This window comes from Oncorhynchus nerka, linkage group LG3, assembly GCF_034236695.1.
Source record: "Oncorhynchus nerka isolate Pitt River linkage group LG3, Oner_Uvic_2.0, whole genome shotgun sequence".
In the NCBI taxonomy this organism is placed as follows: Eukaryota; Metazoa; Chordata; class Actinopteri; order Salmoniformes; family Salmonidae; genus Oncorhynchus; species Oncorhynchus nerka.
Genome location: NC_088398.1, coordinates 60,279,436 through 60,304,903, shown reverse-complemented (window position 1 = coordinate 60,304,903; position 25,468 = coordinate 60,279,436). Strand labels below are relative to the sequence as shown.

The 25,468-nt window shown below is 46.6% G+C and overlaps 1 protein-coding gene across 3 annotated transcripts in view; it reads right to left on the bottom strand.

The window, feature by feature from the left end:
• Positions 1 to 25,468, bottom strand: part of LOC115111750 (A-kinase anchor protein 11-like) — a 51,624-nt gene that overhangs the window by 4,995 nt on the left and 21,161 nt on the right. Inside the window, exons 6-12 of one of the 3 annotated variants that reach the window (XM_029638128.2) lie at positions 24,779 to 25,025; positions 20,942 to 24,639; positions 20,650 to 20,808; positions 20,224 to 20,543; positions 11,981 to 12,127; positions 10,208 to 10,291; positions 591 to 637 (exon numbers count right to left, since the gene is read on the bottom strand). In XM_029638128.2, coding sequence (XP_029493988.1) covers positions 591 to 637; positions 10,208 to 10,291; positions 11,981 to 12,127; positions 20,224 to 20,543; positions 20,650 to 20,808; positions 20,942 to 24,639; positions 24,779 to 25,025 — 4,702 coding nt within the window. The remainder of the gene's footprint in view (positions 1 to 590; positions 638 to 10,207; positions 10,292 to 11,980; positions 12,128 to 20,223; positions 20,544 to 20,649; positions 20,809 to 20,941; positions 24,640 to 24,778; positions 25,026 to 25,468) is intronic. The other 2 variants (XM_029638146.2, XM_029638157.2) reach the window with 2 other exon arrangements.

Here is a 25,468-nt window from a genome sequence, read left to right as displayed (position 1 = left end):
CAGTCGTCCTGTCTCTGTCTGACAGTCGTCCTGTCTGTTTCCTCTCCTCTGGTGGTGGGCCAAGCCTGTTTCCCACACTCCCTCCCCCACTTGGCTGGCTGGGCCCGGGTCTGACACAGCCTGGAGCCTTAACCCCTCAGTCCACTGGGGAATCTGGTCTGACAGGCAGAGACCTCAGGCAGAGACCTCAGGCAGAGACCTCAGGCAGAGACCTCAGGCAGAATAGATGAATGGGTGGCAGTTTGGCTGAATGTGTGGGCGGTGGGTGAATTCCCCTCCTAGCAGCACAGACACACACACACACAGGGCCAAGTCTCCTAGTCTAACCACTCTTAATCTATAGCAGGGAACTACGTATTACCACACAGGACTTAGAAGGACAGGGATATGTCTTCATGATGCTCAGGTGCATGCTGAGGTGGTACTGTTTGTAGTGTGGCTGTGCAACATGGTAAGGTATGTACTGTTTGTAGCTGATAGGAACCAAGTTACTATCAAATGCTTCATGTAGAAATTACTAGGATAATATAAAGCAGCCTATTTGCCATCGATATCCGGTGCAGTTAATGATAGAAGTAACTATGTCATACCGCATGATTCATCCTTGGTCTCGAGCTCCTTGTCCTCAGTGCCTTCGCTGTGGAGTGAGAAATATTACACTAGTAAGAGAACTGACCAGCACCATTGTAGACACAGAGAAAAGAGAGAGAGAGAGAGCAGATAGATGCGGAAGAGAGAGAGCAGACAGAGGAAGGAGAAAGAGAGAGAGAGAGCAGACAGAGCAGATATAGGAAGGAGAGAGAGAGAGAGAGAGAGAGCAGATAGAGGAGAAAGAGAGCGAGAAGATAGAGGAGAGAGAGAGAGGGTAGATAGAGGAAGGAGAGAGAGAGAGGGTAGACAGAGGAAGGAGAGAGAGAGAGCAGACAGAGGAAGGAGAGAGAGAGAGCAGACAGAGGAAGGAGAGAGAGAGAGCAGACAGAGGAAGGAGAAAGAGAGAGAGCAGATAGAGGAAGGAGAGAGAGAGCGAGAGAGAGAGCAGATAGAGGAAGGAGAGAGAGAGAGAGCAGATAGAGGAAGAAGAGAGCGAGAGAGCAGACAGAGGAAGGATAAAGAGAGAGAGAGCAGATAGAGGAAGAGAGAGAGCAGATAGAGGAAGAGAGAGCAGACAGAGGAAGGAGAGAGAGAGAGGGAGAGAGAGAGAGAGAGCAGATATAGGAAGGCGAGAGAGAGAGAGAGCAGATATAGGAAGGCGAGAGAGAGAGAGAGCAGATATAGGAAGGCGAGAGAGAGAGAGAGCAGATATAGGAAGGAGAGAGAGAGAGAGAGAGAGAGAGAGAGAGAGAGAGAGAGAGAGAGCAGGTAGAGGAGGAAGAGAGAGCAGACAGAAGAAGGATAAAGAGAGAGAGAGCAGACAGAGGAAGGATAGAGAGAGAGCAGATAGAGGAAGAAGAGAGAGAGAGAGAGAGAGCAGATATAGGAAGGAGAGAGAGAGAGAGAGAGAGAGAGAGCAGGTAGAGGAGGAAGAGAGAGCAGACAGAAGAAGGATAAAGAGAGAGAGAGCAGACAGAGGAAGGATAGAGAGAGAGCAGATAGAGGAAGAAGAGAGAGAGAGCAGATAGAGGAAGAAGAGAGAGAGAGAGCAGATAGAGGAAGAGAGAGAGCAGACAGAGGAAGGAGAGAGAGAGAGAGAGAGAGCAGATAGAGGAAGGAGAGAGAGAGAGAGAGAGAGAGAGAGAGCAGATAGAGGAAGAAGAGAGAGCGAGAGAGAGAGCAGATAGAGAAAGAAGAGAGAGCGAGAGAGAGAGCAGATAGAGGAAGAAGAGAGAGCGAGAGAGAGAGCAGATATAGGAAGGCGAGAGAGCGAGAGAGAGAGCAGATAGAGGAAGAAGAGAGAGCGAGAGAGAGAGCAGATATAGGAAGGCGAGAGAGAGAGAGAGCAGATATAGGAAGGCGAGAGAGAGAGCAGGTAGAGGAGGAAGAGAGAGCAGACAGAAGAAGGATAAAGAGAGAGAGAGCAGACAGAGGAAGGATAAAGAGAGAGAGCAGATAGAGGAAGAAGAGAGCGAGAGAGCGAGAGATCGAGAGAGAGAAGATAGAGGAAGGAGAGAGAGAGCAGACAGAGGAAGGAGAGAGAGCAGATAGAGGAAGGAGAGAGAGAGAGAGAGCAGATAGAGGAAGAAGAGAGCGAGAGAGAGAGCAGATAGAGGAAGAAGAGAGAGCGAGAGAGCAGATAGAGGAAGAAGAGAGCGAGAGAGAGAGCAGATAGAGGAAGAAGAGAGCGAAGACAGAGGAAGGAGAGAGAGAGAGAGCAGACAGAGGAAGGAGAGAGAGAGAGCGAGCAAATAGAGGAAGAAGAGAGCGAGCAAATAGAGGAAGAAGAGAGAGCAAATAGAGGAAGAAGAGAGAGCAAATAGAGGAAGAAGAGAGAGCAAATAGAGGAAGAAGAGCGAGCAAATAGAGGAAGAAGAGAGCGAGCAAATAGAGGAAGAAGAGAGCGAGCAAATAGAGGAAGAAGAGAGCGAGCAAATAGAGGAAGAAGAGAGCAAGCAAATAGAGGAAGAAGAGAGAGAGCAAATAGAGGAAGAAGAGAGCGAGCAAATAGAGAAAGAAGAGAGCGAGCAAATAGAGAAAGAAGAGAGCGAGCAAATAGAGAAAGAAGAGAGCGAGCAAATAGAGAAAGAAGAGAGCGAGCAAATAGAGAAAGAAGAGAGCGAGCAAATAGAGAAAGAAGAGAGCGAGCAAATAGAGAAAGAAGAGAGCGAGCAAATAGAGGAAGAAGAGAGCGAGCAAATAGAGGAAGAAGAGAGCGAGCAAATAGAGGAAGAAGAGAGCGAGCAAATAGAGGAAGAAGAGAGAGAGCAGATAGTTGAGAGGGAGAGGGAGCAGGCAGACTCTGGAGCCACACAGCATGCAAGAGGATACTGCAAGACAGACCACAGCTCCCAACATGCAAATTGGCATATAGCAAATCTGAATTCCAAATAAGTTATAGTGCACTACTTCTGTCTGCAGTCCTATCTAGAACATTACATTAGTGAACTAGACCTGGGACATTACATTAGTGAACTAGACCTGGGACATTACATTAGTGAACTAGACCTGGGACATTACATTAGTGAACTAGACATTTACATTTACATTTAAGTCATTTAGCAGACGCTCTTATCCAGAGCGACTTACAAATTGGTGCATTCACCTTATGACCTGGGACATTACATTAGTGAACTAGACCTGGGCGACATTGACAAAAATCCATATCGCGATAAATTGCCTGAATTAATGCGATAATGATAAATAGAACAATAAGTTAATAACAGTAATGAGTTTGATGGTTGTAGCCATCAATTGTCCCGTTAATAATCACCCATATTAGCAAATGTATTTAATTTCCAAACTTCACAGTTCTCTAGTACAGGTTACTTCTCGTAATGAACAATATCAGCATAATCCATGCAATAAATGATTGGTATGGTCGGTGTCGATAATTTGATTTATCATCAGCAACTCCCAGCATGCTCATCTCTCCCAGTCCCCTGACTTTAGCTCTCCCCAACTGACCCTTACAGTGGAAACTGTTCTCTCATAGTCCTACAATCCTACCATAGTGAGTATTCACTCTTCACTATGCTTAACCATTAGCAGGAGATGACATGTAATGCCTAAGGACTTATAAAATCATACTTTCCATATCTCTACTGTATATTCACTACCGGTCAAAAGTTTTAGAACACCTACTCATTCATGGGATTTTCTTTATTTTCACATTGTAGTATAATAGTGAAGACATCAAAACTATGAAATAACACATATGGAATCATGTTGTAACCCAAAAAAGTGTTATACAAATCAAAATATATTTAAGATTCTTCAAATAGCCACCCTTTGCCTTGACAGCTTTGCACACGCTTGGAATTCTCTCAACCAGCTTCACCTGGAATGCTTTTCCAACAGTCTTGAAGTTCCCACATATGCTGAGCACTTTTCGGCTGCTTTTCCTTCACTCTGCGGTCCGACTCATCCCAAACCATCTCAATTGGGTTGAGGTACAGGGATTGTGGACACCGGGTCATCTGATGCAGCGCTCTCCATCACTCTCCTTCTTAGCCCTTACACAGCCTGGAGGTGTGTTGGGCCATTGTCCTGTTGAAAAACAAATGATGGGACTAAGCGCAAACCAGATGGGATGGCGTATCGCTGCGGTAGCAATGCTGGTTAAGTGTGCCTTGAATTCTAAATGAATCCCAGTGCTGCCAGCCAAGCACCCCCACACCATAACACCACCTCCTCCATGCTTTACGGTGGGAAATACACATGCAGAGATCATCCGTTCACCCACATAAGGACATGGGGTTAGAACCAAAAATCTCCAATTTGGACTCCAGACCAAAGGACAAATTTCCACCGGTCTAATGTCCATTGCTCGTGTTTCATGGCCCAAGCAAGTATCTTCTTTATATTGGTAGTCTTTAATAGTGGTTTATTTGCTGCAATTATACCAATAAGGCCTGATTCACACAGTCTCCTCTGAACAGTTGATGTTGAGATGTGTCTGTTACTTGAACTCTGAAGCATTTATTTGGGCTGCAATTTCAGAGGCTGGTAACTCTAATGAACTTATCCTCTGTAGCAGAGGTAACTCTGGGTCTTCCTTTCCTGTGGTGGTCCTCATGAGTGCTAGTTTCATCATAGCTCTTGATGGATTTTGCGACTGCACTTGAAGAAATGTCCAAATTTCTTGAAATTTTCCGTATTGACTGACCATCATGTCTTAAAGTAATGATGCACTGTCGTTTCTCTTTGCTTATTTGAGTTGTTCTTGCTATAATATGGACTTGATCTTTTACCAAATAGGACAATCTTCTGTATACCACCCCTACCTTGTCACAACAACTGATTGGCTCAAACGCATTATGAAAGAAAGAAATTCCACAAATGTAACTTTTAAACAAGGCATAGCTGTTAATTGAAATGCATTCCAGGTGACTACCTCATGAAGCTGGTTGTGAGAATGCCAAGCATGTGCAAAGCTGTCATAGTAAAAGGTGGCTATTTGAAAAATCTGACAAAATATATTTTGATATGTTTAACACTTTTTTGGTTGCTACATGATTCCATATGTGTTATTTCAGTGTTGATGTCTTCACTATTATTCTACAATGTAGAAAATAGTTTTTAAAAAAAAAAAAAAAACTTGAACGAGTAGTAGGTGTTCTAAAACTTTTGACTGGTAGTGTATACATAATGCAAATATTTACAGTGTGATGTGCCAAGCGGCAAAACCTATAAAAATACATCTACAGTTGTACATTTATTTACAGATCCCAGGGCAACAGATTCCATTACACTTGGATCATTAACCTCTCCCATTGTCTAGCCTATACTGTATATAGATATGACTTTCCTCCTGGAGTAGGGTGGGCTCTCTCATTGTACTGTCTACTATATAGATATGACTTTCCTCCTGGAGTAGGGTGGGCTCTCTCATTGTACTGTCTACTATATAGATATGACTTTCCTCCTGGAGTAGGGTGGGCTCTCTCATTGTACTGTCTACTATATAGATATGACTTTCCTCCTGGAGTAGGGTGGGCTCTCTCATTGTACTGTCTACTGGCTAGATATCCCTTACCTCAGGACTAGGGTGGGCTCTCTCATTGTACTGTCTACTGGCTAGATATCCCTTACCGCAGGACTAGGGTGGGCTCTCATTGTACTGTCTACTGGCTAGATATCCCTTACCGCAGGACTAGGGTGGGCTCTCATTGTACTGTCTACTGGCTAGATATCCCTTACCGCAGGACTAGGGTGGGCTCTCTCATTGTACTGTCTACTGGCTAGATATCCCTTACCGCAGGACTAGGGTGGGCTCTCATTGTACTGTCTACTGGCTAGATATCCCTTACCTCAGGACTAGGGTGGGCTCTCTCATTGTACTGTCTACTGGCTAGATATCCCTTACCGCAGGACTAGGGTGGGCTCTCATTGTACTGTCTACTGGCTAGATATCCCTTACCGCAGGACTAGGGTGGGCTCTCATTGTACTGTCTACTGGCTAGATATCCCTTACCGCAGGACTAGGGTGGGCTCTCTCATTGTACTGTCTACTGGCTAGATATCCCTTACCTCAGGACTAGGGTGGGCTCTCTCATTGTACTGTCTACTGGCTAGATATCCCTTACCGCAGGACTAGGGTGGGCTCTCATTGTACTGTCTACTGGCTAGATATCCCTTACCGCAGGACTAGGGTGGGCTCTCATTGTACTGTCTACTGGCTAGATATCCCTTACCGCAGGACTAGGGTGGGCTCTCTCATTGTACTGTCTACTGGCTAGATATCCCTTACCTCAGGACTAGGGTGGGCTCTCTCATTGTACTGTCTACTGGCTAGATATCCCTTACCGCAGGACTAGGGTGGGCTCTCTCATTGTACTGTCTACTGGCTAGATATCCCTTACCTCAGGACTAGGGTGGGCTCTCTCATTGTACTGTCTACTGGCTAGATATCCCTTACCGCAGGACTAGGGTGGGCTCTCATTGTACTGTCTACTGGCTAGATATCCCTTACCGCAGGACTAGGGTGGGCTCTCTCATTGTACTGTCTACTGGCTAGATATCCCTTACCTCAGGACTAGGGTGGGCTCTCTCATTGTACTGTCTACTGGCTAGATATCCCTTACCGCAGGACTAGGGTGGGCTCTCTCATTGTACTGTCTACTGGCTAGATATCCCTTACCGCAGGACTAGGGTGGGCTCTCTCATTGTACTGTCTACTGGCTAGATATCCCTTACCGCAGGACTAGGGTGGGCTCTCTCATTGTACTGTCTACTGGCTAGATATCCCTTACCTCAGGACTAGGGTGGGCTCTCTCATTGTACTGTCTACTGGCTAGATATCCCTTACCGCAGGACTAGGGTGGGCTCTCTCATTGTACTGTCTACTGGCTAGATATCCCTTACCGCAGGACTAGGGTGGAAGGTCTAACTGAGTCTGTTGTCATCAGTTTCCACTAGTTGAGGAGAGCTCTGGTCAGGGTTCCTGCCTCTCACTCAGACATGCAGCATGCAGACAAACAGAGAAACCAGCTTCAGCCCTTCCCACAGCTACTTCAGGACACATGCAGTAGGCTTACGCATACACACGTACACACACACGTACATACACACGTACATACACACATACACACATACACACGTACATACACACGTACATACACACGTAAATACACACGTACATACACACGTAAACACACACATACGTACATACACACGTACATACACACACACGTACATACACACGTACATACACACACGTAAACACACACGTACATACACACGTACATACACACGTACATACACACGTACATACACACGTACACACACGTACATACACACGTACACACACGTAAACACACACGTACATACACACGTAAATACACACGTACATACACACGTAAATACACACGTACATACACACGTAAACACACACGTACATACACACGTACACACACACGTACACACACACGTACATACACACGTAAACACACACACGTACATACACACGTACATACACACGTACATACACACACACGTACATACACACACACGTACATACACACGTACATACACACGTACATACACACGTACATACACACGTAAACACACACGTACATACACACGTAAACACACACGTACATACACACGTAAACACACACACGTAAACACACACGTACATACACACATACATACACACGTAAACACACACGTACATACACACGTACATACACACGTACATACACACGTACATACACACGTACATACACACGTAAACACACACGTACATACACACGTACATACACACGTACATACACACGTACATACACACGTAAACACACACATACACACACATACACACACATACACACGTAAACACACACGTACATACACACGTAAACACACACGTACATACACACGTAAACACACACGTACATACACACGTACATACACACGTACATACACACGTAAACACACACGTACATACACACGTACATACACACGTAAACACACACACGTACATACACACATACGTACACACACACACACGTACATACACACGTAAACACACACGTACACACACACGTAAACACACACGTACACACACGTACACACACACGTACACACACACGTACACACACACGTAAACACACACGTACATACACACGTACATACACACGTACATACACACGTACAATGGCAAAAATATGTGACCCCTTTGGAAATACCTGGATTTCTGCATAAATTGGATCTGATCATCTAGGTCACAACAATAAGACAGACACGGCCTGTTTAAACTGATAACACACAAACAATTATACGTTTTCATGTCTTTATTGAACACAGCATAAACATTCACAGTGCAGGGTGGAAAAAGTATGTGAACCCTTGGATTTAATAACTGGTTCACCCTCCTTTGGCAGCAACAACCTCAACCAAATGTTTTCTATAGTTGTGGATCAGATCTGCACAACGGTCAGGAGGAATTTTGGATCATTCATCTTAACAAAACGGTTTCAGTTCAGCAATATTCTTGATGTCTGTTGTGAACCGCTCGAGGTCATGCCACAGCATTTTAAAATCAGGTTGAGGTCAGGACTCTGACTGGGCCACTCCAGAAGGTGTATTTTCTTCTGTTGAAGCCATTCTGTTGATTTACTACTGTGTTTTGGGTCGTTGTCCTGTTGCATCACCCAACTTCTGTCAAGCTTCAATTGGTGGACAGATAGCCTTACAGTCTCCTGCAAAATGTCTTGATAAACTTGGGAATTCATTTTTCTGTCGATGATAGCAAGCTGTCCAGGACCAGAGGCAGCAAAGCAGCCCCAAACCATGATGCTCTCTGCACCATACTTCACAGTTGGGATGAGGCTCTGATGTTGGTGTGCTGTGCCATTTTTTCCTCTCCACACATAGTGTTGTGTTCCTTCCAAACAACTCAACTGTAGTTTCATCTGTCCACAGAATATTTTGCCAGAAGTGCTGTGGAACATCCAGGTGTACTTTTGCAAACTTCAGACGTGCAGCAGTGTTTTCTTTGGACAGCAGTGGCTTCTTCTGTGGTGTCCTCCCATGAACACCATTCTTGTTCAGTGTTTTACGTATCGTTGACTCGTCAACAGAGATGTTAGCATGTACCAGCATGTACCAGGGATTTCTGTAAGTCTTTAGCTGACACTCTAGGATTCTTCATAAGCTCAATGAGCATTTTGCGCTGTGCTCTTGCAGTCATCTTTGCAGGATGGCCACTCCTAGGGAGAGTAGCAACAGTGCTGAACTTTCTCCATTTATAGACAAGTTGTCCTACCGTGGACTGATGAACATCAAGGCTTTTAGAGATACTTGTGTAACCCTTTCCAGCTTTATGTAAGTCAACAATTCTTAATCTCAGGTCTTCTGAGATCTCTTCTGTCCGAGGCATGGTTCACATCAGGCAATGTTTCTTGTGAATAGCAAACTCAGATTTTGTGAGTGTTTTTTATAGGGCAAGGCAGCTCTAACCAACATCTCCAATCTCATCTCATTGATTGGACTCCGGGTTAGCTGACTCCTGACTCCAATTAGCATTTGGAGAAGTCAATAGTTTAGGGGTTCACATACTTTTTACAACCTACACTGTGAATGTTTAAATGATGTATTCAATATAGACAAGAAAAATATAATAATTTGTTTGTTATTAGTTTAAGCACGTAATGTTTGACTATTGTTGTGACTTAGATGAAGATCAGATCAAATTTGATGACCAGTTTATGCAGAAATCCAGGTAATTCCAAAGGGTTCACATACTTTTTCTTGCCACTGTACACACACAGATTACATTGCCTAGGCTAATTCCACTAGTGTGCCGACAGAGTGGGGACACACTGTGACAAAGACATGCTCTGTCCTCTATGGTTATCTAGAGGGATCTGTAGAGGGTAGAAGCTGTTGTCTCATACACAGACACACAGTCACATTCCACAGCTTTGCTGATCACAGCTCTGACATCATGCAGTGATTAGGGGGCATAAGCAGAAGTTGGCCCTAACTACTGAGACCGGGTCAGATGATGTAATGGTAAGGGTTATGATATGGGGATAGGATCTGACCCTAGATCTGGAGCTAGAAAGAGACTAGCGGTTAGAATTAGCACGGTTAGCTGTATGTACGGACCGACCTGTCAGAGGGAGAGAAGGACAGGCGGTCTTCATACACCTCTCCCTCTAACCCCAGGCTGCTCCAACTACTGCTGTTCCCATTGCTGCAAGAGACAAGACCATTGGCTCAACCCTGGCAGCTAACACTGGGCACAAACAAACACACAGTCTGAGGTGTTGGAAACACAAAGGTCTCTCTTACCTGGCAAAAACAAGTCATCCATTATTAATGTTGTCCATATAAAATGTGAGGCTTGGTCCTGAAAGAATTTTCAATCAAAGCAACAACTGATGACTGCTAATTATGTGAGATCACTGCATTCTCCACCAGGACATCCATCACAACACAACATCTATCACTGTAATTAGTCCCCATTACCAGGCTGGCTGGTACCTGCTCTGGTATGTAGAGAATGATGTGGAAATCTAAAAATAACTCCATCTATGTCAATTAGCTCATTAATGACCCAGCTAAGATAGAAGTGTCTCTTGAGCTGTGGTTTGTGAGAGTGGTATGCTGAAAGGTCGTTCAAAGTTTGAATACTTTCCAAATGGAGCCGTTCCTTTCCTGGGTTATTTTGTTGACAAATGGGAGATGGTTGGATCGGTCTTTTGAAGGGAGAGAGGCTAATGAATTACACATGGATGGACTTTGTTCCTGTGGAAAGGGCCTGGGGCAGAGAAAGAGACAGGCTGCTACAGACACAACCTTAAGAAAATATTATGATACTTTCACTAGGCTGTTGGCCAAAGTAACTAGCTGATCTCCTCACAGTCTCCTTTTCACTATCTGGGGAGAGAAGTGTACATGTGTACTGGGTCTGTAAAATACAGATAGCAGGCTGAGACTTGGAATGTCAAGAACTCTACTCCTACCCTGAGACTATAGACTGGTGAGACCATGTCACTCTCAGAGCATTACACCAGATTCACACCAACAGACCAGTGTGTGTGTGTGCCTATCAGAAAGGAAAAGCCAGTTCTCTTAAAGCTTGACATTATCCTTATGCAGTTACTCAAACAATCTCAGCAGAACTCGGCAATTTAACAGCCATTTAAAATCTATAACATTGACACGAGGAGAGACTATATTTGCTCAAATCAAAGTCAATCGTTTCATGGCAGGGGAAGGTACTAGATCCCTCAAACTCAACACTGGACCTCAAAGCCAGTTCCATTGTGTTTTCTTAATCGTTCTACTCTAACCAGGCACCGATTTAGACCTGGTTAGTGTAATAGCACTATTCTAGAGGTTCCCAAATGATACATTCTGCTGTCAGTGACCTAGTGACTTCATATCCTCCAGAGGCCTGCTAACGTCAGCCTGAGAGGCAACATGGAGGCACCGGTCTTGTACCGATCTCAACTCAGTCTCACAGGATCAAAACAGCGAATCACTAAATCACCACAGCCACCTTAAAACAACATGGGAAACACCATTTGACCTCTCAACTGAAAAAATACACCTATTTCTCATTGGCAGTGGAGCCAAAATGGTGATGACTGACTTGCATTCATTAGTTTCAGCATTCATTTAAGTCTAGGCTGAATGCCACAACCATAGTCGAAAGCTCTACTACTCATATCTATCCATCTGTGGACATTGAACATGGGTTAGAGTCATTCGCTGGTGTGAGAGAGACAACAGTGCTCAAAGACAATAGAGAAGTGTTTCAAGAGGTGAATCATTAGTCAGCTAATCTAGACTAGAGACATTTCATTTAGCCTTCAGAGAAACTAAAAGAATAGAGCAGAATAGTTTGAGACTACATGCTGTTCGGTGTGTTCTCTACCTGTCGCTGAGGTGCAGGAAGCTGCTGGTCTCGTCAGGGTGTTCGTCCTCGAAGCTGAGGCGGGACCAGCTGCCCAGGCTGTCATCTCCCACACTCAGACTGAGCTGCTGGGACACAGAGGACTCTGTGGCCTCCCTGCCTGGGAAACTACCACAGGGACAGGGGAGGGAACCAGACACATTAATAAATCAGTTTTATACACAGAAATACACATTCGTAACAGTATCAACATAGGGACTCAGAGAATAGTTAGTTATCAAGATGGTGAACCCCTTCTTGGCTCCTTTACTATGTTTGTGTAATCTGGTCAAATACGGAAATAAAAAAATTTTGGACTCACTCTACAATGAATTGCCCAATATGGTGCGTCACAAGAACTTGCCTTACCTATTACTAAGCATTGCAGTTAACCCATAAGGAAACCCATGTGAACAGTCCTGTAAAGTTACAGGAATGGTCTCCGCATGTGGTTGTACTCTGCAACATTAGCGCTGGTCACAGAGTGGTGGTGTTGTGTCTTAAAAACTGTAAAAAAGGAGAGCCACACACTCTAGGAGCTCAGATGCAATCATTTAACCTAATAACCAACGTTGACAGACAATCTGTCTTCATCAGGGTATATAATGACAAACACTGCGTGTCACTAGTTTATATAGTGTCAAAGGAAACACACAGGTGTCTGTAATCATGGATAGATTTGGCTTGATTCCATTGGTTGATTTATATATAAATAGAACATATAAAAAGCATGAATGAATAACATACGATCATAGATACAATTTGGCTACATAGGCCTATAAATATTTACAATGGATAGTAGAATCACAGTAATCACAAGAATGGCTTCAGATCAAAGTCTACGTTGAGAGTGAAGGGAGCAAGGGTCTGTAAATTAAAGATCCAGGCAGCCTCTTGTTTTAACAATACATTGTCAAGGTCACCCCCTCACACAGGGTGATGTGTTCGGTGCCGAAATAGCGAAGGTTTGCTTCCAAAAAGTGGGCCGCAACAGGGTACGTCGAGTTTTTGCACCTAATGGAGCTACGATGCACCGAGATTCATACATTTAATTCGCGCTTCGTTTTACCCAAATCATGTTTACCACAAGGACACGTACAGTGGCAACAAAAAGTATGTGACCCTTTAGAATGACCTGGATTTCTGCATGAATTAGTCATAAAATTAGTTCTGATCTTCATCTAAATCACAACAAAAGACAAAAACAGACTGCTTAAACTAATAACACACAAACAATTATACGTTTTCATGTCTTTATTGAACACACAGCATAAACATTCACAGTGCAGGGTGGAACAAGTATGTGAACCCTTGGATTTAATAACTGGTTCACCCTCCTTTGGCAGCAACAACCTCAACCAAATGTTTTCTGTAGTTGTGGATCAGATCTGCACAACGGTCAGGAGGAATTTTGGACCATTCCTCTTTACAAAACGGTTTCAGTTCAGCAATATTCTTGATGTCTGTTGTGAACCGCTCGAGGTCATGCCACAGCATTTTCAAATGGGGTTGAGGTCAGGACACTGACTGGGCCACAGAAGGCATTAGGCGGTTGAGGTCAGGACTCTGACTGGGCAACAGAAGGCAGAAGGCGGTTGAGGTCAGGACACTGACTGGGCCACAGAAGGCAGAAGGCGGTTGAGGTCAGGACACTGACTGGGCCACAGAAGGCAGAAGGCGGTTGAGGTCAGGACACTGACTGGGCCACAGAAGGCAGAAGGCGGTTGAGGTCAGGACACTGACTGGGCCACAGAAGGCAGAAGGAGGTTGAGGTCAGGACTCTGACTGGGCCACAGAAGGCAGAAGGCGGTTGAGGTCAGGACACTGACTGGGCCACAGAAGGCAGAAGGCGGTTGAGGTCAGGACACTGACTGGGCCACAGAAGGCAGAAGGCGGTTGAGGTCAGGACACTGACTGGGCCACAGAAGGCAGAAGGAGGTTGAGGTCAGGACTCTGACTGGGCCACAGAAGGCAGAAGGCGGTTGAGGTCAGGACACTGACTGGGCCACAGAAGGCAGAAGGCGGTTGAGGTCAGGACACTGACTGGGCCACAGAAGGCAGAAGGCGGTTGTGAGGCTCTGATGTTGGTGTGCTGTGCCATTTTTTCCTCTCCACACATAGTGTTGTGTTCCTTCCAAACAACTCAACTGTAGTTTCATCTGTCCACAGAATATTTTGCCAGAAGTGCTGTGGAACATCCAGGTGCATCCAACTTCAGACGTGCAGCAGTGTTTTCTTTGGACAGCAGTGGCTTCTTCTGTGGTGTCCTCCCATGAACACCATTCTTGTTTAGTGTTTTACGTATCGTTGACTCGTCAACAGAGATGTTAGCATGTACCAGCATGTACCAGGGATTTCTGTAAGTCTTTAGCTGACACTCTAGGATTCTTCATAACCTCAATGAGCATTTTGCGCTGTGCTCTTGCAGTCATCTTTGCAGGATGGCCACTCCTAGGGAGAGTAGCAACAGTGCTGGACTTTCTCCATTTATAGACAAGTTGTCCTACCGTGGACTGATGAACATCAATGCTTTTAGAGATACATAAAGCTGGAAAGGGTTACAAAAGTAAGTCAACAATTCTTAATCTCAGGTCTTCTGAGATCTCTTCTGTTCGAGGCATGGTTCACATCATCATCTTCTGCACATCTATCACTCCAGTGTTAATGCTAAATTGTAATGATTTCGCCACTATGGCCTATTTATTGCCTTTACCTCCCTAATCTTACTACATTTACACACTGTATATACTTTTTTATATTGTGTTATTGACTGTACGTTTGTTTATGTGTAAGTCTGTTGTTCTTATCGCACTGCTTTGCTTTATCTTGGCCAGGTCGCAGTTGTAAATGAGAACTTGTTCTCAACTGGCCTACCTGGTTAAATAAAGGTGAAATAAATACATAAACAAACATCAGGCAATGCTTCTTGTGAATAGCAAACTCAAATTGTGAGTTTTTTTATAGGGCAGGGCAACTCTAACCAACATCTCCAATCTCGTCTCATTGATTGGACTCCAGGTTTTTTTTACCCCCAAGCCATAAGACTCCTGAACAGGTAACCAAATGGTTACCCGGACTATTTGCATTGTGTCCTTTTACGCTGCTGCTACTCTCTGTTTATTATATATGCATAGTCACTTTAACTATACATTCATGTACATACTACCTGACTCAACTCTAGCCACTTTAATAATGGGAATTGATGGGAAATGTAAAATATATCACTAGCCACTTTAAACAATGCTACCTAATATAATGTTTACATACCCTACATTATTCATCTCATATGTATATGTATATACTGTACTCTATATCATCTACTGCATCCTTATGTAATACATGTATCACTAGCCACTTTAACTAGGCCACTTTGTTTACATACTCATCTCATATGTATATGTCACGGACCAGGATGTCTTGCTCCCAGGCAGACTAAATAACTTTTTTGCCCGCTTTGAGGACAATACAGTGCCACTGACACGGCCTGCAACGAAAACATGCGGTCTCTCCTTCACTGCAGCCGAGGTGAGTAAGACATTTAAACGTGTTAACCCTCGCAAGGCTGCAGGCCCAGACGGCATCCCCAGCCGCGCCCTCAGAGCATGCGCAGACCAGCTGGCCGGTGTGTTTACGGACATATTCAATCAATCCCTATACCAGTCTGCTGTTCCCACATGCTTCAAGAGGGCCACCATTGTTCCTGTTCCCAAGAAAGCTAAGGCAACTGAGCTAAACGACTACCGCCCCGTAGCACTCACTTCCGTCATCATGAAGTGCTTTGAGAGACTAGTCAAGGACCATATCACCTCCACCCTACCTGACACCCTAGACCCACTCCAATTTGCTTACCGCCCAAATAGGTCCACAGACGATGCAATCTCAACCACACTGCACACTGCCCTAACCCACCTGGACAAGAGGAATACCTATGTGAGAATGCTGTTCATCGACTACAGCTCGGCATTCAACACCATAGTACCCTCCAAGCTCGTCATCAAGCTCGAGACCCTGGGTCTCGACCCCGCCCTGTGCAACTGGGTACTGGACTTCCTGACGGGCCGCCCCCAGGTGGTGAGGGTAGGCAACAACATCTCCTCCCCGCTGATCCTCAACACGGGGCCCCACAAGGGTGCGTTCTGAGCCCTCTCCTGTACTCCCTGTTCACCCACGACTGCGTGGCCACGCACGCCTCCAACTCAATCATCAAGTTTGCGGACGACACAACAGTGGTAGGCTTGATTACCAACAACGACGAGACGGCCTACAGGGAGGAGGTGAGGGCCCTCGGAGTGTGGTGTCAGGAAAATAACCTCACACTCGACGTCAACAAAACTAAGGAGATGATTGTGGACTTCAGGAAACAGCAGAGGGAACACCCCCTATCCACATCGATGGAACAGTAGTGGAGAGGGTAGCAAGTTTTAAGTTCCTCGGCATACACATCACAGACAAACTGAATTGGTCCACTCACACTGACAGCGTCGTGAAGAAGGCGCAGCAGCGCCTCTTCAACCTCAGGAGGCTGAAGAAATTCGGCTTGTCACCAAAAGCACTCACGAACTTCTACAGATGCACAATCGAGAGCATCCTGGCGGGCTGTATCACCGCCTGGTACGGCAACTGCTCCGCCCTCAACCGTAAGGCTCTCCAGAGGGTAGTGAGGTCTGCACAACGCATCACCGGGGCAAACTACCTGCCCTCCAGGACACCTACACCACCCGATGTTACAGGAAGGCCATAAAGATCATCAAGGACATCAACCACCCGAACCACTGCCTGTTCACCCCGCTATCATCCAGAAGGCGAGGTCAGTACAGGTGCATCAAAGCTGGGACTGAGAGACTGAAAAACAGCTTCTATCTCAAGGCTATCAGACTGTTAAACAGCCACCATTGAGTGGCTGCTGCCAACACACTGTCATTGACACTGACCCAACTCCAGCCACTTTAATAATGGGAATTGATGGGAAATGATGTAAATATATCACTAGCCACTTTAAACAATGCTACCTTATATAATGTTACTTACCCTACATTATTCATCTCATATGCATACGTATATACTGTACTCTACATCATCGACTGCATCCTTATGTAATACATGTATCACTAGCCACTTTAACTATGCCACTTTGTTTACTTTGTCTACATACTCATCTCATATGTATATACTGTACTCGATACCATCTACTGTATGCTGCTCTGTACCATCACTCACTCATATATCCTTATGTACATATTCTTTATCCCCTTACACTGTGTATAAGACAGTAGTTTTAGAATTGTTAGTTAGATTACTTGTTGGTTATCACTGCATTGTCGGAACTAGAAGCACAAGCATTTCGCTACACTCGCATTAACATCTGCTAACCATGTGTATGTGACAAATAAAATTTGATTTGATTTGATTTGCACTCAATACCATCTACTGTATCTTGCCTATGTATCTTGTATCTTGCCTATGTACCATCACTCATTCATATATATAGATATATATATATTTTTTTTTTACCTTTATTTAACCAGGCAAGTCAGTTAAGAACATACTCTTATTTTCAATGACGGCCTGGGAACAGTGGGTTAACTGCCTGTTCAGGGGCAGAACGGGGGTTTGAACTCGCAACCTTCCGGTTACTAGTCCAACGCTCTAACCACTAGGCTACCCTGCCGCCCATATCTTTATGTACATATTCTTTATCCCCTTACACTTGTGTCTATAAGGTAGTAGTTTTGGAATTGTTAGTTAGATTACTTGTTGGTTATTACTGCATTGTCGGAACTAGAAGCACAAGCATTTCGCCTCACTCGCATTAACATCTGCTAACCATGTGTATGTGACAAATAAAATTAGATTTTGAGTTGATGATTTGATTTGACCTCAATTGGGCCGACCAACCAGTGCTCCTGCACATTGGCTAACCAGGCTATCTGCATTGGGTCCCACCACCCGCCAACCCCTCTTTATGCTACTGCTACTCATCATGTATGCATAGTCACTTTAACTATACATTCATGTACATACTACCTCAATCAGCCGGACTAACCGGTGTCTGTATGTAGCCTCGCTACTGTATATAGCCTCGCTACTTTTATAGCCTCGCTACTGTATATAGCCTGTCTACTGTATATAGCCTCGCTACTTTTATAGCCTCGCTACTGTATATAGCCTCGCTACTTTTAAAGCCTCGCTACTGTATATAGCCTGTCTACTGTATATAGCCTGTCTACTGTTAAAGCCTCGCTACTTTTAAAGCCTCGCTACTTTTAAAGCCTCGCTACTGTATATAGCCTCGCTACTTTTATAGCCTCGCTACTGTATATAGCCTGTCTACTGTTAAAGCCTCGCTACTTTTAAAGCCTCGCTACTGTATATAGCCTGTCTACTGTTAAAGCCTCGCTACTTTTAAAGCCTCGCTACTGTATATAGCCTGTCTACTGTTAAAGCCTCGCTACTTTTAAAGCCTCGCTACTGTATATAGCCTGTCTACTGTATATAGCCTGTCTACTGTATATAGCCTGTCTACTGTATATAGCCTGTCTACTGTTAAAGCCTCGCTACTTTTAAAGCCTCGCTACTGTATATAGCCTCGCTACTTTTATAGCCTCGCTACTGTATATAGCCTGTCTACTGTTAAAGCCTCGCTACTTTTAAAGCCTCGCTACTGTATATAGCCTGTCTACTGTTAAAGCCTCGCTACTTTTAAAGCCTCGCTACTTTTAAAGCCTCGCTACTGTATATAGCCTGTCTACTGTTAAAGCCTCGCTACTGTATATAGCCTGTCTTTTTACTGTTGTTTTTATTTCTTTACTTACTTATTGTTCACCTAACACCTTTTTTTGCACTATTGGTTAGAGCCTGTAAGTAAGCATTTCACTGTACTACACCCGTTGTATTCAGCGCACATGACAAATAAACTTTGATTTGATGTTAGCTGACTCCTGACTTCAATTAGCATTTGGAGAAGTCATTAGCCTAGGGGTTCACATACTTTTTACAACCTACACTGTGAATGTTTAAATTGTATATTCAATAGACAAGAAAAATACAATAATGTTTGTTATTTGTTTAAACACCGTGTTTGTCTATTGTTGTGACTAAGCTGAAGATCAGATCAAATTGTATGACTAATTTATGCAGAAATCCAGGTAATTCCAAAGGGTACTTTTCCCTTGCCACGGTACAAGATAAATAACTGCCTTAGTGGAGCACATGATAACACCTTTGAATGGGATCGGTTTCCCTTGTTTGAGGGTGTTTGAAGGATCTACATTTGTAAGTGCCTTTGCATTGAGCACAGCCATTACACTTGTAGTTTCCATCCAGGAGAGGCGCAAATAGACCTTGTGCAGGGGTATTGTGGTAAATCAGAGTGTACCAATTGGTCTCTGAGATTTCTGCCCCGCGAGAATACGATCAAGGGAGGGTCTGAAAATACATTACCGATACGGTCATCGGATCTTAGAATGTGCCAACGTTTGAATGATTCCCTTAATTTGTTCAGAACACTTTGAATAGCAGGTAGTAAGAACACAAGAATGCTTCTTTTTGCGAGGCTGTCCTTGAGAGATCATGTCTCGATTTGTTTTGGATTTTTCTCAATGACATTAATAATCTGACCATTTTTGTACCCCTTCTCCTTGAATTTTCTTTGCATCTCAGTCATATTTCTGTCGAAATCTGATAGTTTTTCGCAAATTCTTTTGATTGGACAGAATTGGCTGTAGGGCAAACTGTTTTTCAAGGGAAGCGGGTGACAGCTATCAACCCTGTTACGATCAGTAGGTTTCCTGTAAAGATCAGTGTATAGAACATTATCCTCACACAAGATCAGAAGATCAAGAAACTGATTTGACGTGTCTCAGATTGCATAATAAATCTCAGGTGCTCAGAATAAGAGTTAGTAAAAGCATGGAATGCCTGGAGCTGTTTAGCATCACCCCTCCATAGAACAAAAATATCATCAGTGTACCGTTTCCACATAATAATGTTAGGCAAGAAAACATTTTTGAGAAGATTGAGAATTGACTGTTTCTCCATGTAACCCACATACACATTAGCATAGTTAGGAGCCATGGGGGATCCCATAGCAGTACCCTTTGTCTGAATTAAGGAATCATTTAGAAACATGAAGTAGTTGTGTGTGAGTACTATTTCAGCCAATGGTATAATGCATGCACCGGAAGGTAGTTATGGAAGGTTTCAATACTGGTGTTGTCACAGTGTACCTGAGGTTGGTGGTCTGGCGTGTGTTGGATAGTGCTGATGTCATGATCTCGGCGGTCAGGCTCTCGGCGAAGCTGCACCCGTCGTGTCCGATCCCGCTGTCGGCGTTCAGGCTGGTGTTGCTCAGCTCGCGCTTGGCCCCCTCCATCGCCGTAGTGACCATCTCCTCTGCGAACACGGCCCTGCGGTCCAGATTGATGTGGATCTCAGGGATCTCCAGGCCGCACACCCCCACATCCCCTTCCAGCCTCCTCCTCTGGCCTGCTCCTCCCCCGAGGAGGTGCTGCCTGTTGGGCCGTGAGCAGAACAGACACTCCCTGACCTGGAATAACAAACAACATGCATACTCAAAGACTGTACCAAAAAAACAAAAATTGGTGGGTGCTAGATCCTCATAAGTAATCCATAGAAAAAAGAGACTTCCTGACCTGGCAGTATCGGCAGGTTGTTTCCCCTAGTGCAGAGCCCACTGCTCGCCTCTCAGAGTGGAGGTGTCTGTATGGACCCTGCAGGGCTGGGTTTCCTGCCGAGGCCAGGCCCATCTCCAACGTGTCGTCCACTATGTTCCTGGCATAGTGTTCCAGGACCTGCAGAGACAAACGCTGGGAATTAGAGCAAGCTGATGTGATGCTACAATGAATCAGACTTCTTCATTCAATGTCTCCATGTTAACAGTATCTTTGCCTACTAAAATATAAATATGAAATAAACCAAACTAACCTCCATGACTCCACTGCTGTAGCCACCGTCGTACAGGCTGCCTGTGCTGTGGTACTGCCTGCTATTCCCCTCCTTGTACAGCAGGGGGCATGAGAAGGAGTTCCTGATCAGGTGCTCTGCCATGTCCTCCAGCTTGGACTTCTTATACAGACACGAGTCAGTCAGGGACTTGGGTAGTCGGACCGACGGCACACAGAGCTTGCGTGTGACGTCACAGGTGATGTTGCACGCCAACGACTCTGCGAAGTTCACCAGCTCCATGTACTCCCTCTGGCTCCCATCATCAACGTCTCTGGAAGGAGATCCCATTCTCCCTGCTTCGTCCCTGGGTACGAATGGCTCCGCATTGGGTCCCCTGCAGCCATTCTGCTGGAGCCTCCTGGAGGAGTGGTGCCTGGAGGGTCTCTTCTTCATGTTGCGGGCAGCATGGGCCAGGCCGAGTTTGATGGAGCGATAGGCCAGGCGGCTGGCATACTGATCCAGGACCAGCTCCCTGCTGCCTCCCTCTTTCTTTAGCACCCTGATGAGGTAGCCAGCGTACTCATCTGTCACACTCTCACAGCTGGGGTAGTCAGAGGATAGACCAGAGCTGGGGGTAGAGGTGGATGGGTGGAGGACAGACGAGAGGAGGTCACTGGACCACAGTTCAGCCAGACGACCCACCCTGCAGTCCCTGCTGTGTACACTGGGCTGGGGTTGGTGGTGGTGAGGGCATTCCCCCGACTGCTCCTGGCTGCCTTGTGTGAGCGCACTGTGGCGACACTGTCCTGACCACATTATCCTCTTCACGTCGCTGATCACCTCTCCCGCCACCTCGCCAGCGTATATCCACAGCGTGTTCAGGGTCTGCGCTGAGAACTGGGCCATGCCGTCTCTCCTCTCCTCCCTGGCCTCCACCGTCCTACCTCCATCCTCCACTCCTCCCAGGGTGTCTATCTCTGTCGCCATGGAGACGATGTGGCACGCCAGGCGCTCTGCGTAATGGAGGGCTCCCTTGTCGGCCATCTTGTGTCCTCCATCCAAGAAGTTGAGCTCTGGCTGCATGCGGCTTCCTGTCTCAGTTACAGAGTTAACCCCTTCAACTCCACCCTCTTCTTCCTCCTCCTCCTCCTCCTCCTCGTTCCCATCTGCCTCCTCAGACAGAGACCTCATCAGTTTGAGCATGAAGTCAGCCTTGTCTGTCTCAGAGGTGGATTCTTTGGGCTCGGGCCCTGGCTGGTAGTGTGGGGTGGGAGGAGGGGTGGCAGTGGAGAACTCCTTGGCCAGCTTCTCTTTCAGCTTCTTGGAGAACTGCTTGATCTGTTTTTCCTGGGACACCTCACTGGGCTGCTGGGGGGTCGAGGGGGGTGTACCAGGGGTCCTGTTGGACTTGTGACCAGGACTGGGAACCATCTCCTCGCAGGTGGTCATCTTCCTGCCTCCCCAGCCTCCAATCTCCAACCCTGGTACCTCTAGAGTGTTCATCACAGGCAGGGTCTCAGCGACTGCTCTGCCAGTCTTGGAGCCTGACTCAGAGTTCACTCCTCCTGGGGTCTGAAAGGGAGGGTGGAGAGAGTAGAGGGAGGTCTGGTCAGTGACACTACCCTCCTGTCCGGATGGAGGTCCCCGACCCACTATGGTCTTAGAAAGGAAGTCAGCACAGTCCTCCACCTTCTTCTTCATCTTCGTGGCAGTCATCAGTTCACATGCTTCACTCACTATCATATCCACCATGTTGCCAGAGAAGTTATGAAAGCGGGTCTTTGACAGCAGGTCAGTTTGTGTGGCAGCAGTAGCATCAGAGGAGGTTGTGGTTACCACTCTGTTCTCTGAGCTGCAGCTCCTCTTGGGGCTGGTCTTACACTGGCAGATCTCCTCTGAGTCGTGGAGGTGGGAGATGGCCTGGCCTGCCTGGGGGACCGGTACACAGCTGGCCATTCCAGACACACAGAACAGCGCCTTCTTCACCGTACAGCCACCGTCGCCTGATGGACCTGGGCCTTCCTCGGCTGGGTTAACGTGGAAAGCCTGGTGGCCTGCGGCAGTACTGCAGGTGGTGTGTGTGTCGACAGCGCTGACGTAGCAGATGTTGTTCACAGAGACACTGATGGCTGCCTGGGTACTGAAGGCAACATCAGCCTGGGACAGTTCTATGAAGGCCTCCTGGAGGACAGACTCTGAGAGGTCCGAGGCATAGGAAGACACCACTTCCTCATCGTCGTCCTCCCCCACCCCGAAATACCAATCGCTGGGGGTGAGGGGGGTGAGGGGGGTGGAGGGATGGGAGAACTGACACACTTCCATCATCCCCTCAAACACCAGCTCCTCTGCCAGGTCAGCGGCAAACTGCGTCACCGTGCTGTTGAACATCTGCTTCTTCACCATCAGGAAGTCTTTCAGAGCCCCTGACACCGCCTCTCCCACCAGGAACCCAGCCAGTCCGTTGACGGCCCGTTCCTTCAGGACGTAGGCGTGGCGCATGCCGATCTCCTGGAAGGCCATCTGGAAGACAGACGAGGTGAGTCTGGCAGCCAGGTGGCAGAGGGTGGTAGTGCAAGAGGACACTCCCTTCTGCAGGTCTCTCAGGGCGCTGCCCAGACTCATCTCTACCAAGTCTGTAGCGAACCTCTGGATGCCGTCCTTCAGAGACTGGGGCTTCTGCTGCAGCTTGGAGACAGTCACCGTCTCCTGGATCTCAGACAGCTTCATGACGTGTCCAGACTGGTTCTGGAACTCCTTGTGACAGACACAGCTCAGGTTCTTGTTGTCGTTGAGGTCCACGGGAGACTGGTATCCACACACAGAGCCCAGGATCTCCTTGGACAAACTGCTGGCAAAGTCTGAGTAGGTTTTGTAGAGGGTACAAAGGTCCTGGGGTTTCCGTAGCTCTGACATGTCTCCTACCTCTCCCTCGGTCTTCCAGAAGAAATCCAGAGCTCCTCCGTCTCCCAAAGGGCTGAAGGCTGAGGAGCTGACAGGGCTGAAGAGAAGACCTCCACTCTCCTCACAGGAGGTCCGGGCCGGCCGGGGGGAGTCAGGGGATCCGAAGGGAGAGCCAGGGGGAAGGGGGCTTCTGAGAGGGGTGGGTTTCTTCACATTGGCCGGTAGGGTGCGCTGGTCGAACCGGTGGGGGTTCATAGTGGAACAGCTTCGGGACACTTTCTTGGACCCCGACTTGCCAGTACCAGCCTCAGAGTACTTCTTCTTCTGGTCTAGGCCGGTGGGAGAAATGGAAGATGTCGGGTCTAGAGGCAGAGTGAGTGTACAGCTCTCTGAGCTCAGTTCGTCTAGATCATCAAACTGGTCAAAGCTGTCGAAGAACTCGCTGACCTCAGAGTCAGAGTCCTCCACCCTGTCTGTTGGTCCCCCAGGGATCTGAGGGATGTCCAGTGTCGCTTTGAGACTCTTCTGGTAGCCAACCTCATCTAGAAAGATGATTGGACTAGGGCTTGAGCCATCCGATTCCTCTGATTCGCTGACAGGTCGCGTGGGGGAGGGGAGCTGGGCTCTTGGGCTGTAGAGGGTCCACTGGGACTCTGCTCCTCTGGAGTGCTGTACGGTAATGGACACCTCTGGGGGAGACCTGCGATTGGTTAAGGACTTCCTTGGGGCAGAGCTGATTATGATCCTGGAACCTGATAGATCCTTGTTTCTCTTGTGGGCGGGGACAGTCTGGGAGGCCACATCACGCTGGTTTCCATGGAGATAAGAGCCATTGGCTAGGGAAAGAGACAAGAGGGATAGAGAGCAGTGGTAAACGAGGATGTCTTAATTTAAAAAACACTTCAGATTATGCAACAGTAAATGAACACATCAAGCTCTATTGAACATCCCGCTACATAGTTGTGATGAACCTACAGTTGTCGTCTTCCTCCTCCTGGTGTTCCAGAGCGGTGACAAAGTCGTCTTCGATGGACGACACAGACTGGTTGGTGTTATCGTCCTCGGGCTGGCAGGACTCAGCCGTGCCCATGTGGAGGGCCTGGAGCTCCAGGGCATAGCGGACCCCCGCAGCGTAACGCCCCAGAAGGCCCACCAACACACCAACAATGGCCTGGCTGGGGCTGGGTCTCAGAACACACACCGCCTTCAGCCAGCACTGCTGCTGTGGAGGAGAGAGAAAAGACTCAGTTTGCTGGCTGCCTTGTTGATTCTTACTGCAAAGGGACAATCAGCTCTTTGAGGAATAAAACAACTCGAACACTTGCCACTGGTAAACAGAGTCTGCAGACTGTCAGTGCCTGCCATGTCCGGGAGTGCATCAGACCAAAGTGTTCTAATCATCTGAGTGTATCTGGATATGGAAACTCACAGGAATTCACACAGGTGTTTTCTATTCTTCTGTATGTGTCTTACAGAGAGAGGGGCTCTACTGGGACAGCCCTGTTATGTCTGAATGTGGTCTGATGTGTTGTATATGCAGAATATAACACTCTGCACCACTTCTATCTTGGCCACCATGGGTAGAGGGGCTGAGTTTTAGTTGATCTGCCTGTCACACACACTGTAACCACACATATGTCTGCATGTCTGTCAGTCACAAACAAT